Source organism: Takifugu rubripes, chromosome 9, assembly GCF_901000725.2.
Source record: "Takifugu rubripes chromosome 9, fTakRub1.2, whole genome shotgun sequence".
NCBI lineage: Eukaryota > Metazoa > Chordata > Actinopteri > Tetraodontiformes > Tetraodontidae > Takifugu > Takifugu rubripes.
In genome coordinates this window covers 11,453,749-11,467,789 of record NC_042293.1, presented here as the reverse complement: position 1 = coordinate 11,467,789, position 14,041 = coordinate 11,453,749, and the positions used below count along the sequence as shown (strand labels likewise).

At 43.7% G+C, this 14,041-nt stretch overlaps 1 protein-coding gene across 2 annotated transcripts in view; it reads left to right on the top strand.

The window, feature by feature from the left end:
* The window catches only part of mon2 (MON2 homolog, regulator of endosome-to-Golgi trafficking), a 20,916-nt gene extending 6,875 nt beyond the window's left edge, over nt 1-14,041 (top strand). Inside the window, exons 5-36 of one of the 2 annotated variants that reach the window (XM_011607450.2) lie at nt 93-222; nt 388-485; nt 802-927; nt 1,037-1,231; nt 1,510-1,634; nt 1,856-1,995; nt 2,153-2,306; nt 2,505-2,695; nt 2,777-2,858; nt 2,955-3,136; nt 3,549-3,661; nt 3,865-3,969; nt 4,251-4,331; nt 4,419-4,492; nt 4,580-4,670; nt 4,766-4,867; nt 5,092-5,094; nt 5,818-5,928; nt 6,576-6,751; nt 6,899-7,061; nt 7,293-7,586; nt 7,697-7,895; nt 8,531-9,174; nt 9,333-9,476; nt 10,324-10,341; nt 10,791-10,919; nt 11,670-11,860; nt 11,940-12,000; nt 12,080-12,203; nt 12,342-12,549; nt 12,786-12,868; nt 13,265-14,041. In XM_011607450.2, the coding sequence (XP_011605752.2) occupies nt 93-222; nt 388-485; nt 802-927; nt 1,037-1,231; nt 1,510-1,634; nt 1,856-1,995; nt 2,153-2,306; nt 2,505-2,695; nt 2,777-2,858; nt 2,955-3,136; nt 3,549-3,661; nt 3,865-3,969; nt 4,251-4,331; nt 4,419-4,492; nt 4,580-4,670; nt 4,766-4,867; nt 5,092-5,094; nt 5,818-5,928; nt 6,576-6,751; nt 6,899-7,061; nt 7,293-7,586; nt 7,697-7,895; nt 8,531-9,174; nt 9,333-9,476; nt 10,324-10,341; nt 10,791-10,919; nt 11,670-11,860; nt 11,940-12,000; nt 12,080-12,203; nt 12,342-12,549; nt 12,786-12,868; nt 13,265-13,428 (4,701 nt within the window). In that variant the 3' untranslated portion in view covers nt 13,429-14,041. The remainder of the gene's footprint in view (nt 1-92; nt 223-387; nt 486-801; nt 928-1,036; nt 1,232-1,509; nt 1,635-1,855; nt 1,996-2,152; nt 2,307-2,504; nt 2,696-2,776; nt 2,859-2,954; nt 3,137-3,548; nt 3,662-3,864; nt 3,970-4,250; nt 4,332-4,418; nt 4,493-4,579; nt 4,671-4,765; nt 4,868-5,091; nt 5,095-5,817; nt 5,929-6,575; nt 6,752-6,898; nt 7,062-7,292; nt 7,587-7,696; nt 7,896-8,530; nt 9,175-9,332; nt 9,477-10,323; nt 10,342-10,790; nt 10,920-11,669; nt 11,861-11,939; nt 12,001-12,079; nt 12,204-12,341; nt 12,550-12,785; nt 12,869-13,264) is intronic. The other variant, XM_011607451.2, reaches the window with a different exon arrangement.

Below are 14,041 nucleotides of genomic sequence, written 5' to 3'. Positions count from 1 at the left end.
ATCGACCTTCTTACTTGAACAACAAATGCATTGTCACTTAATTTAGGCTCACTACTCAATATACAGAAGCCTGATCCTCTTGTTGTCGCCAGGCAATCGTGCTGTGTTTCCGCCTGCACTTCACCAAGGACAACATCACCAACAACACAGCAGCTGCCACTGTCAGACAGGTTGTCACTGTGGTCTTTGAGCGGATGGTGGCTGAAGATGAGCGGTTCAAAGGTCAGAGGACATTTGGGCTGTCTGAACTGATTTTATTATCTGCTGTGTAACGCCTCTTGAAGGACTGATAAAAAATCTAAATGAAATAATCCAGCCTGTTACTGTAAGAGTGTATAATGCAGCCATGGGAGAAATGCCTCATGTTACGAGCTGCCTTGCCTCCAGGTATTGTGGAGCAGCCTCCTCCCGTGCAGGGCAACACCAACAGGCGGTCTGTCACCACTCTGAGGCCAAGCGCCAAAGACGCTTATATGTTGTTCCAGGTATGTCCACCAGAGGGAGACATCCTTCCACACACCTCCCACAAATTAGGAGTAAAATCTTTAGACATGATGGGTTTTATGTCTTGTGATGTCACCTATGGAGGGATTCTGTGAGCAAATCCCCACAAGTGGAATTTAATATGACTTCTGTCTTCCTTTAATTTTGAGCTTTATTAGTCTTGAATAAAAGCGTCTTTCAGACTGTCAGTCCTCGCCCACTGCTCTTTTTTGTGGTTATGCAAAGCTCAGTGATTTGATTATTTTCAACCATTGTGAAATGTGAATTCTGTAAAATGCCATTTGCGTGCTCTTGCAGGATTTGTGCCAGCTGGTAAATGCAGATGCGCCTTACTGGTTGGTGGGCATGACAGAGATGACTCGGACATTTGGATTAGAACTGCTAGAGTCTGTTCTTAATGATTTTCCTGGAGTTTTTCTACAGGTATTGTTCATCCTCTTGCATTTCATTGGATTTTTAGCCTTTTTTCATTAAATTTTAGGCTCATGACTACATATTAGTATCCATTTCTCTCTCTCTGTCTCCTTCACAGCACCAGGAGTTCAGCTTCCTGCTGAAGGAACGAGTCTGTCCGCTTGTGATCAAACTCTTCTCACCCAACATTAAGTTTCGTCAGGGCAGCAGCAGCGCCTCATCACCAGCTCCTGTGGAGAAACCCTACTTCCCCATCTGCATGAGACTGCTGCGTGTTGTCTCAGTCCTCATCAAGCATTTCTACAGTTTACTGGTATTGGAGCAATGAAATAAAGGAGACACTTTTGCTTATCCAGTCTGATCTGAATTAAAGGAAGGACCACCACTTTATCTTAATCTACTCCAACTGTTTTAATGAGCCTCATCAAATGGCCATTGAAATTGAAATAAATTTATTAAATTGCTAAAGAATTGGAGGATTTTTACCACAGGGTACCTTCAGTTTGCAGTACAATGGTGGCTGAATGTCCCACCTAGACTTGGATGTCTAATGTTGTAAAATGTTGTCTTAAGTTTATTGTTATTTTGCAGGTGACTGAGTGTGAGATCTTTTTGTCTCTGCTGGTGAAGTTTCTTGATGGGGAGAAACCACAGTGGCTGAGAGCTGTGGCTGTGGAATCAGTCCACCGGCTGTGTGTGCAACCACATTTATTACGGTAAGAAGAAAGATGACTGCGCCAGTTTGATATATTACCTTTTCCCATTACAGTTTGATGTGCTTCGTAGTCCACTGTGTTTACTCTTTTTAACATATACAGTTGAGTGTAAGCTGTGGCCTTTGGCTAACCAAGCAAATATTAAGTCAAGCAGGTCTCACTGTGGTTCTGGACTGTCAGTTTCACACAGTTTCTATATTCATGTCTACTTTTTCCCCCAGTTCATTCTGTCAGTCGTATGACATGAAACAGCACTCCACTAAGGTGTTCAGAGACATCGTCAATGCACTCGGCTCCTTCATCCAGTCCCTCTTTATTGTTCCCAATGCAGGAAACAGTGCTGCTGCTAGTGCGCCCGCAGGTCAGTCTCTCCATTTGTTATTGTTTCCATGAACCCTTCAAAAGCACACCCTCATTTTATTAGGAAAGCGTCACAGTTAAATCCACCTACCTCAGCTGTGCTCAAGGTCTGCCCCATCTCATCTACTGTTCTCATTACTCTTTGATTTTCTGTGCAGGTGGCTCAGGTTCAGGTACCCAGGGTGTGGCACAAGGTGGCCCAGGTGCAGGAGGGGTCAGCGGAAATCTTTCCACGCAGGCTGCTTTTGAATTCCGTGGCACCTGGATTCCCCTCATGACTGTTAGTGTCCAGGGCAGTGCTAAGGCCACGTAGTAAGTCCCACGTTGTATGATAAAATGACTTTTATAAATTAAATTTGCATATTTAATTCTTGCAAAACAACACAAAGCAAGACTGTTTTTTGAGGGAATAAATATCCTGCTACATGCAACATAAATGCTAGCTTTTATTAGCTATTTGTATCCTAAAAATGTGTGTCGTTTTTCTTTACCTTTTCTTTCTACCTCCAGTTTAGAGATGCTGGACAAGGTGGAGCCTCCTTCAATCCCAGAAGGCTATGCCATGTCTGTGGCCTTCAGTGCTCTCCTTGACCTGGTACGAGGCATCACAACTATGATTGAAAGAGAACTGTCCGTAGAGGAAGAAGCAGCTGCAGAGTTCAGGGAGGCTCATCCTGATAAGGAGTGGCAGCCACCACCAGGTGTGGAGATGAGATACATTAAATAAAAGTGAAAGAAAAGAAAATCCCCACTAACTCACTAACTATGTGCTCCCTTAACAGAAGCCCATGTTGTATGGGAGGAGATGGTCAATGCTTGCTGGTGTGGCTTGTTAGCTGCTTTGTCTTTGCTTTTAGATGCCAGGTAAGTAGAAAATTACAATGAAAGAAGAAGGATATTGAAATTGAAGCATTTTTTATTATTTCATATGTGTTAAAACCTCTCGTTCAATCTCCTCAGCACTGACGAGACTGCGACAGAGAACATCTTAAAAGCAGAACTGACCATGGCCTCACTGTGTGGTCGACTTGGCCTGGTGACCCCCCGTGATGCCTTCATCACAGCCATCTGCAAAGCCTCTCTCCCACCACATTATGCCTTGACTGTGCTGAGCAGTAATGGAGCCAACCTCTCCACCAAAGGTGTGGAATATAATCAATGCAACACTTTTATTCACATTAATGTTCAACTAATGAGCTCCTCAGCTCCCAGGATGTAGAAAAGCATCCTGCGAAACCAGCTTAACGCAAACTGCCGATATTTTGCGTGTCCCTTTTGCCCAACAGTGTTAATCCTTAACTTTGCATGGTGGCTTAATTAAGAGTCCCGGAGAGGCTGCAGATGAATAAATACACAAATACACACCACTCTCAAATCAGCAACTTGGGCACTCATTATTTACATATTACCTTGTCGAGATAAAGCTGGCAAATTGGGTCTCAGCTTGAGATGGATGTCTGCCTTGAGTTAATTAAGAAAGTTGCGAAATTCTTTCGTGTGCGTTACTGTCTCTGATTTTAATGCCGGGTGTTTGGACATGTGTACTCTTCACAGCATACTCAATCCAGGGCCAGAATGTGCAGATCATCAGCCCCACCAGCGAGTCTCATCAGCAGGTGGTGGCTGTCGGGCAGCCGCTCTCCGCTCAGCCCCAGGGCACAGTAGTGGTAAAGACACGCACAATTACGTCACAACAGCGTTAACAGAGAATTGATGGGTTATTAAAATCCCCCCAAAAATAGATCTTTACAGAGAACATTTCTCAACTTATCTGTGTTACAATGCCTGAAACACAAATGTAAGGATGTTAACATATTTTTTCAGCTTGAAAATGTCTCCACTATTATATATTTGTCTGTCGTTGTGTCAGCTGACTGCGAAGAACATCCAGTGTATGCGGACGTTGTTGAATTTGGCCCACTGTCATGGTGCAGTACTGGGCACCTCCTGGCAGCTAGTACTGGCCACACTGCAGGTAAATCATCTCTATGGCAGACCACAGCTGTATTCCTGTTAATTACACACATTTAGGTAGCCTTTCATTACCATATGTGCACTTATAAGATCATTTAATTTAAGATGCTGGTTTAGAGAAAATGTATCACATTTGCAAACAAAACCCTTTTCCCCCTCATACCCTGAAGAAGAGACAAAGCTACTTTTTTTCTATCTACCTTTCCTTTTGGTTTTATCTGCTGTGATAAAATGTTGGTGGCTTCCTTGCCTACCCTGAAGTATCTCACTGTTTTCTTTAAGCATCTAGTGTGGATCTTGGGGTTGAAGCCGGGGGCGGGCGGTGCCCTGAAGCCCGGCAGAGCTGTGGAAGGACCCAGCACAGTGAGTAATCCTGCAGTTAGTACAGATCTTTGATTTTGTTATCGGTGCAGGCAGGAAAAAAAACAGCTCACGTCTTTAACCCCCAAGGTGCTGACCACAGCTGTGATGACCGACCTGCCCGTTATCTCCAATATCTTGTCCAGACTCTTTGAAAGCTCCCAGTAAGAACTATTTCTGTGTAAACAAAATAAATCTTTAAAGTAACTCTTTATTACCAAAATATTCCTAATTTGCACTGTGCATCCTAGATACCTGGATGACGTGTCCTTGCATCACTTGATCAATGCCCTCTGTTCCCTCTCCATGGAAGCCATGGAAATGGCCTATGGAAACAATAAGGTCAATATTTTATCAAGCAGATTTGATGTACAGAAATGTTTTTCTTGTTTCACACATAGTGGATTTTAATTGGAGTGTTTATTGTCTGTCTTCAGGAGCCTTCTCTGTTCGCTGTGGCCAAGCTGCTGGAGACTGGCCTGGTCAACATGGACCGCATAGAAATCTTGTGGAGACCATTAACAGGTCACCTTTTGGAGGTAAAATCTGTTGCTGAGACAATATAAACAATTAAATGCACCAAAGGAGCTTTTTATATTTAGAGGTTCCATTTTGATTATAACGTTGTTACCTTTATGAGTCGATGCATGGCTGCACCTGTCAGAGGACTCCTGTGTAGAGCTGTGTGTTTTTAAAACTATCCTGAGGAGTTCTTCATATTTTCTTCTGTTTTCCTCTCTTTTGCACCCTTACTGTTTTGCAGAAGGTAAGCTCAGACCATGTTTTTTACAATCATCTGCTTCCTCCCTCCGTTTTGCGCTGATTTCTCCTCAATCTCGCAGCAAAAACGTGGTCCAAAATGTGTCTGTGCTCTTGTGCCAATTTTTAGTTTTGTCCTCTTTTGCACATTCAAATAGTAATTTGTAAGTGACCAATCGTGTGAAAATGCACCAGCGAAGTGCTTTAAACAAAATGCCATTTCTGTCTTGTTTACTTACAGCTGCACATTGCGATATGGAACACTAAATTTGATTGATTAGAAATTGAGTACAGCAAAGAATGGAAAAATAATAAACAGATACATTTGATGCTTCAAGGTTTCCGCCTGCATCTTATTAGCAGTGGCTGATGTGTGCCTGTAAGGAGTGCATTTTGTTTCTTCCTCTCTTCTAAAGCTTGGCATTAAATCTGACAAACAGCCGAAAAACCAAAGATGATTAATTAAATTCACAGTTTAGCTTCGCATGGTTTAATTTCACTGGGATTTTGAAAGTTGAAGACAGGCTTTTGTGTCACGGTAGGTTCAGTTAAATCTTTATTCATCGTCTGAATGAATACGTACACCAGCTTTGATGATTGTACTGTCAAAAACATTGGACTCACACGTCTATTGGATTATGTCACGTCCACCATCTGCAAACACTGCTGGGAAACACAACCCTGAACCATCTCTGCATTCAATGAGCCGTCTCTGGTCCGTCTCCTGCAGGTCTGTCAGCACCCAAACTCCAGAATGAGAGAGTGGGGCGCCGAAGCATTAACCGCTCTTATTAAAGCTGGACTTGCCTTCAAACATGACCCTCCGCTGGCACACAATCAGGTATAAACCTGCATAGGAATCGCTGAGCAATTTCCATTCTTCTCCCAAGGACTGTTTGATCTTCTTGTCTTTGTTTTTTGGGTGCTTATAATGACATTTATAAACATCCTCCCTGGCTGATGTAGAAAAGAACGTGGGTTAAATCACTGAGGAATGAAATGTCACACAATTTCTCCCGTCACTCCAAACAAAAGAATTACCTTCATGCGGGTGTTAACAGACAAAGAGGGTGACAGGAAAGTGATTTCCAAGAAGATTAATAGAGCCGTGGGAACTAAACAAATTATGTCGATGGTGAAATGCAAGTAATTTTCGTCAAGGTTTTTCATTCAATGCTTAGCTATTAAATATTATTATAAAAAACTATAATTGTGTGGACACCCACTGTATCCAGCCATCCTCTGAAATGAATACGTATGGAAAATCATTAAATATTTGATTCAGACTGAAACACATTGAATGCAAGAGATGTTGCAACACTTCTGTGGTGGGGGACCATTTTGAAAAAAGTATTTCTAGTTATATTTCCTAATAAATACATAATTCTGCTTCATTGTGTCTACAGATTTCATATTTGCCATCATATACGACACATTTTCAAAGGTTTTTTCATCAGCAACCTTTTGTTTCTTGTGTTGTTTCCCAAGCGGCTGCAGCTGATGCTGCTTAACCCCCTGAAGGAGTTGTCCAACGTGCTCCATGCAGACATCCGGCAGAAACAGCTGGAGAGTGTCCTGCAGATTCTCCAGAGTCAAGGTGACAGTCTGGGGCCCGGCTGGCCCCTCGTCTTGGGTGTCATAGGAGCCATCCGAAATGACCAAGGGTAAGAATAGGAGAACAAACAGGGCTGTTACACCCTTCGCTGACTCCTAAATTGGGATGTATGGGATGTATGCACATGTATTACATGTAAAAAGGCACTGTAACTAATTTAGGGATGTAACCTCCCGCTGTGTGTCCTTTCTCGCAGGGAATCCTTGATCCGAACAGCCTTCCAGTGCCTGCAGTTGGTGGTGACAGACTTCCTGCCAACAATGCCTTGCACCTGCCTCCAGATTGTCGTGGATGTAGCTGGAAGTTTTGGCTTGCAGAACCAGGAACTCAACATCAGCCTGACCTCCATCGGACTGCTGGTGAGAAAACAAAAGTTCAAGATTTGTGGTGGGGTTATGCTTTTGCATCAGTCAGACACACTCTAAGAATGAAACATAGAGCTAAAATGTATTTTGTTGAATTATGTTATCAAATTTGACATCTAATAGATACTTTATACATTATTCAAGACATGAGAAACCCTATATTGATCTATGGGTTACTCTATTCATTCATTCACTTTATACCCTTTCATGCTGCTTCATCCACAGTGGAACATCTCAGACTATTTCTTCCAAAGAGGAGAAGCCATCACACAAGAGTTAGAAAAAGATGAAGAAGCTCTGCAGAAACAGGCTCAAGAGAAAGGAGAGATCCTGAACCGGCCCTTCCACCCTGCCCCCCCTTTCGATTGCCTGTGGTTGTGCCTGTATGCCAAGCTGGGCGAGTTGTGCGTTGACCCACGGCCCGCTGTGCGTAAAAGCGCCGGACAGACATTGTTTTCAACCATTGCAGCGCATGGGACCCTGCTGCAGCAGCAAACGTGGCATATCGTGATCTGGAAGGTACTGAGCAATTCCTTTTTATCATTTTATAACATCTAAAATATCTTTTTATTCCCGTTTTTCCTTCTTTGCATCCATCTCTTTTTTGCATTTGCACTTGTCACCACTAGGTATTGTTCCACTTGCTCGATCGTGTGAGAAGGTCGTCCACCACAGCCGATAAGGAGAAGATCGAGTCGGGCGGCGGGAACATCCTGATTCACCATTCCCGAGACACGGCAGAGAAACAATGGGCAGAAACGTGGGTTCTGACTCTGGCCGGGGTGGCACGCATTTTCAACACACGGCGGTATCTGCTTCAACAGTTAGGTGAGCCTTCCAGTTATCCAGACTCTGCACCAGCCATAATGTGGAAGTCCAACATACTACAGGAATAGGACACAGCTGACTTGGAGTTATAAACACAATAAATAAAATGATATGTTTATTTGTATTCATAAATAAAAGTCGAGTGTAACAAAGGTCCAAAAAAGGCCAAGTTGTTACTGCAATATTACTGCATATAAAGTTTGTTTTAAGCCCCAATAAACATGACCTAATATTCCAGTGAGACCTGACTGATAAAATGCGTGTTCTCATTAGCTGCTCTCATCCCTCTGAACATCTTAACCAGAGCCAAATTGCAAGAGGCATCTTATAATATACAGCACAATTTCCAGCCTAATACATGTAAAATGGCTTAGAGCAACGCAGTCCTTCCTAAAAATAACCAGGACCAAATGAATAATTACAACTGGTAAAGTAATATCACTTTATGGGCCTCTGAGGATTGTTTAATGTATTCAGAATTAGACCGTGTTCAGTGGTGAACCTGCCGTTGTCGATGGGGGTGCCATCTCACTGTCTGCGGCCCTTGAATCAGATGCAGCACATATCACCGTTCCATTTATCACATTATAATTGGCAGTTTCGCACTGCCCCGCCATTTTGTCTGGTGTCCGCAGGGGATTTCTTCGAGGCCTGGGAGGTGCTGTTAAACCACATTCAGTCGGCTGCTCTCAGTAAAAACAACGAAGTCTCGCTGGCCGCCCTAAAGAGCTTTCAAGAAATCCTCCAGATAGTTACACCTGTGAAAGACTCGGACAAAGCAAGCGATGCATTCGCTGCCATGGGTGTCCCCCCTGTGCTCATTGATCCCCTCTCTGCATCCGGACCAGGCAGACCCCTTATCCGTTCAGACTCGCTAGTTGAGCGGCTTACACGCTACAATGGCGCGGAGCTGCAGGCCCCTCCGCCAGGTGAGGATTCAGCTTTAGAAGACTCTGCCTTGTGGTGGTCTGCTTGGAACACATGGTATCGAACTGGAACGGACAGCACGAGACCTCCAAGCGACGTGACGGGGAAGCTGTCCTTCATCCCCAGTCAGCCTTTCCTCACAGCGCTGATCCAGATTTTCCCGGCTCTCTACCAGCATATAAAAGCAAACTTCAGTATGGAGGATCTGAAGAAACTTGGGGTCATCCTCCATGGAGCTGTGTCTGTGCCTATCAGTAGTGATGCCTCACCCTTCATTCTCCCCTCATACACTGAGGCGGTGCTCACCAGCCTACAGGAATCTGTGCTAACATCTCTGGATGTTTTACAGAAGGTGAGCAAAGGAAATTGACTCCCCAAAGATGATATAATAACCCTCACTGATTTCAGTTTCCTCTACCAATTTTAATACGTCACTCTGCTAAATATGCAACGTGTCATCCCACAGTCGATGTGAGCAGTGTTTGTTCCTCTGTTCCCTCCCTGCTGCAGGCCATCTGTGTGGGACCGGAGAACCTGCAGGTCATGTACCCGGCCATCTTTGAGCAGCTGCTCCTCTTCGTGGAGTTCTCCTGCAAGCCTCCTCAGTACGGCAGAATGGAAACAAAACACGTGGCCAATGCCAAATGCAACCAGGTAGGAGGTGGAAGCAGAACTGCCAGAAATACGCCTTGGTTTCCATTCGCATGTAGTGTTTCGCTGTTAGTCTAGTTGGATTATTGGATCATTTGAGCATATAAGCTTTATCGTATCAGAAGTTGAGCAAGATCACCACTCCTCTTTGGTGTTCATGAACACCCCCCATCTTTGTCTGTCCCGTGCTATTTGTTCCTCATAATCCTCCTATTATTATTCATCCTGTTGGTAAAATGCCAAACTGTTTTCCTAGTTTACAGTCAAAATGAAAAATCAAAAAGTTACGATCACGTAAAATGTTGCTTTTGAATAGCAAAAAAAGTATTTAAATAAAAAGTATTTTAAGTAAAAGTATTTTTTTTAAAGTATTTAGATTGCAATCTGTTATTGGCAGTACTAAAAAAACACAGGACTGGTGATTTATTTATTTTTTACTAATTTCTTTCCTTTTTTGAATCAGTAGAAGACGCTTCATTTTTTCTAACAAAGAAATGCTTGTGCTACATGTTCCATGTCTTAATTCATGTCAGGGTGTTGAATGTGCATGTGGGGCCCAGACTTGGTGCGATCCTGGACAATTTTGTTGATCTGAATCAGCTTAAATCCTTGGAAGTTGAAGAGGATCAAATAAATTCCCGAGCCAACCAAACAGATGTGATGGGTGGTCTTTATTGGCCTCTGTCAGCTTTTCTCTAATCACCTTTCTGATAGAAGTGATTTACGTTCCCCCTCTAAAAAGCAGGTCACTGATCTGTCTAGCCAGAAACAACACTGTAAATTAAATAAGTCATCAGTTTAATTGCATTGTTCTCTCATTCTGTTTCTTTGGACTGGATAACCTTTGTAGATCCAGCTGTTTGCACCGGTGAGTTTTGCCTGTGGCAGCTGTCAGTGTCTCTCACTCGCTCCATGCTCGCTGTCTCTGCCTGCCACTAACAGGTGGTTTTGGTCTCTGTGTGCACCGTCCATGTGCAGCTCCAGTCATAACTGATTTTGTGTTGTTTTTTGTCGTTTTTTTTTTTTTTCTTCATCCGTGTTTGATTTGTATTCGTATTTCTCAAAGACACACCTTGTAACATACAGTCATCTCTTGGGCTTGGAAGCATTTTATCTGCAGTACTGACTTACAAACCTTGAAGCGGACTTTCACTACTATCAGAGTTCTGTAATACATCTATTATGAATACTTCTACAATGTGTGCCTTTTAAAAATGCTGCTTTGTGTGAAGGGATATTGTTTTGTTTTTTTTACACATTAATTTATATGTCCCCTCCTGCTTTACTTCCTTTGACTGAATTTTCTTATACATACAGGCAGAGTGGGTTGCCTTAAACTATGTACCCTTTGCTGAGAGGTCTCTGGAGGTGGTGGTAGATCTGTACCATAAAACGGCATGCCACAAAGCAGTCATCAACGAGAAGGTTCTGCAGAACATTATCAAGGTATCCAACGCCGCACTTCTGACCTTTGGACAGGAATAATGCAGTGGTATTCCTCATAGCCTCCCCTCCACTCATGTGCAAACGTGGCTGAATTTTCAGTCGCCTGCTTATTTAACCACTCTCACGCAATTCAAGTCACTTTCAAGATTCTGACTCCTGCTGCATCTTCAGGTCACATCTGACCCAAAAGCAGTTGTAAATGTGAAGCTTTAGAAGGCTATATTTGTGCTGTGCAAGAATGTGCAGGTTATACTTTGTCTTACACTTTGAACATTTCCAGTAAGGAAAGAACAGACGAGCTAAACATTGGCTCCATACAAAGTCTTGGTGTAACCTGGGGCCCTGGGGCAGGCTCCTAACCTCTGCACTGCATTTATTCTCCCTGCAGTAGTATTTATTATCTCGACAATTATCTCGTAACAGTGTGGCAGCATAATTCCCTGATGAATTCAACAGAGTAAATGAACACAACACTGAAATCTTCCCTGAACGAAAGCACAAACGGCACGTAATCCCCTCTCTCGGTATCAAATCCATACCCAGAGGATTAGAACAGAACAAGAGAGAACACAATGTAGCACAGAGGTGAGGGATCCTTGACGACCCAGCCTGTGAGAGCACCGATGGGCGCACAAATGTGGGACAGTAGCGATCAGTGAGATCGAGGGGATTCCTCAGTAGAAAGCCCATCGTAAATGTACTCTTGGTCACCCATCAGGTATTTGATTCCTTCTCTTCATTTGTCTTCAGACCTTAAAAATGCCTCTAGGGTTGAAGTACGCCTGTCCATCAGAGAGCACCTGGAAGCTCGCCGTTTCCTCCCTGCTCAAAGTGCTGTCCATCGGGCTGCCGGTGGCCCGGCAGCACGCCTCCTCCGGGAAGTTCGAGACTATGTGGCCAGAGCTGGCCCATGCCTTCGAAGATTTCCTTTTTACCAAAAGGTACAAACGTGTTTTAAGCGTACTTCTGCGCGGCTCGGAGAATCTAAGCTCATTGTTTCTGGCGATCGTCCTTTCGCAGCACTCCCCCGGATAATCTCTCCATTCAAGAATTTCAGAAGAATGAAGGCGTTGATGTCGAGGTAAGCGACGAACCGGGAGTTTTGTGGCTATTATTTTTTGAGCAGCCAGCGCACTGATGTTGTGTCTCCCTTAATTTAGGTCGTCCAGCTCATCAGCACAGAGATTTTACCGTTCGCTAATTTCATTCCCAAAGACTTTGTTGGCCAGATCATGGCTATGCTTAACAGAGGCTCCATTCACTCACAGTCCGCCTCCTTTACTGGTGAGTCGGAGCTCATTAAACAATATTACTATCACAAGCTGGACATCTATACGTGTAAAACAGCCTGAGTGGGCCTCACCACATCATTTTCTCTCAAATCTTCCTCGTCTAATTAGGTAAATGTTTTTTCTCTCTCAGAGGCAGAGATAGATGTGAGGATGAGGGAGGAGTTTTCCAAGGTGTGCTTCGAGACGCTTCTGCAGTTCTCCTTCAGCAACAAGGTGTCCACCCCGCAGGAAGGCTACATATCCCGCATGGCCCTCTCCGTGCTGCTCAAGAGGTCTCAGGACGTGCTGCGCCGCTACGTGGAGGACGAGAGACTGAGCGGACGCTGTCCTCTGCCCCGGTAAATACTGCATAGCCATTTATATTGGCATCAGCTTATTCCTGCCCAAGGTCTGCTCACATTCCTTTGAGCATTTAAAAAAAAAAAGCTTGAATGTAGATTTTTATGTGCTACTGAATGCTTGACTCAGTAATTGTGCCAGCATTCTCTTCATTTCACCATTTCGCCCAGTTCTGTATCATCCTTGATCTCTACGTAATCAAGTCTTTTTTTTTTTTTTACATTTTTCATTTCAGACAACAAGTGACTGAGATTATCTTTGTGCTGAAAGCAATTAGCACGCTGATGGACTCGCTTAAAAAGACGCAACCAGAAAATGGTGAGTACGAAACTGTGGAAATAGATCACCCAAAAAAAAATAGAGAGAGAAGACATGAATGATAATGGCACTCTCCCAGTCTTCCAGCTGCTCATTCCATTAAAACGTGTCAGAGCATAATTGGGAGTGTTTTTTTTTCTGAATAACTGTGATTTCCAGACTGAGGAAAGCTTTTTTTTTCCCAGCAAGGTCGACCCATTATTATATTCATTATCGCTGGGATGTATGGAAATCAAGCTCTCAAATTCCATTCCTTCAAGATGTTAAGATAACCAAGATTGTTTCCATGCACATGTGGGATTTCTATCAGATGGGAGAAAGGGACTTCTTTGATTGCCTCATTCCACAATTCATATTGCCTGTCTCCCCTTTTGTTCCTTTGTGTTCCTCCTGCAGTGGATGACAACACGTGGGCTCAGGTGATCGGCCTGTACCCCACGCTGGTGGAGTGCATCACGTGCTCCTCGTCTGAGGTGAGCTCGGCTCTGAAAGAGGCCCTGGGACCCTTCAAAGACTTCATGCAGCCTCCCGTCGCTCGAGTCCAGAACGGAGAGACCTGAGCAGGTTCATTCTCAGCCCTTTTTGTTGGTGTTTTTTTGTTTTTTTTTTATCTCTACATATAATGAAGAAATCTTGAATGTGTCTTTTCAACTCATGTGCTTTAAAAGAGCACGGACGTGAACTCTATACGAGCCTCATCCACGGTGACATGAAGCAACCTGCCGTTTACCGACCTCCGATCCGCATCGGAGGCTTCACTCGTGCATCATTGTATGCTTCTCATGTGAGCTGAACACCCCCCCCCCCCCCCATCCCCCCCAAATTTTCGCGGAGACTCGACTGCATTCAGTGTTAATTCCAGAGATTTTCCAAAAAGGAATTTTTTTTAAAAAAGCAGCGTGGCCTATTTGTCTAGTTTGTCTTATTTTCCCGGTGGCGCCCAGTCAGTGTACAGTACTCGGTAATGGTGACGGTGTAAAGCAAACAGGAAAAAAACAAAACAAAAACGGGCTTGTATTGAATTAAAACTGAACACTTTTGCAACATTTTCAACAGTGAGGATTTTATGCAAGCAAACAAATCTTAACTGTAACATTCCATGTCATCTTTAGCCAGCTGTCTGATAAGGGATGTACTTGTCTGTATAAAATAAATGGGACAGTTCTAAAATCA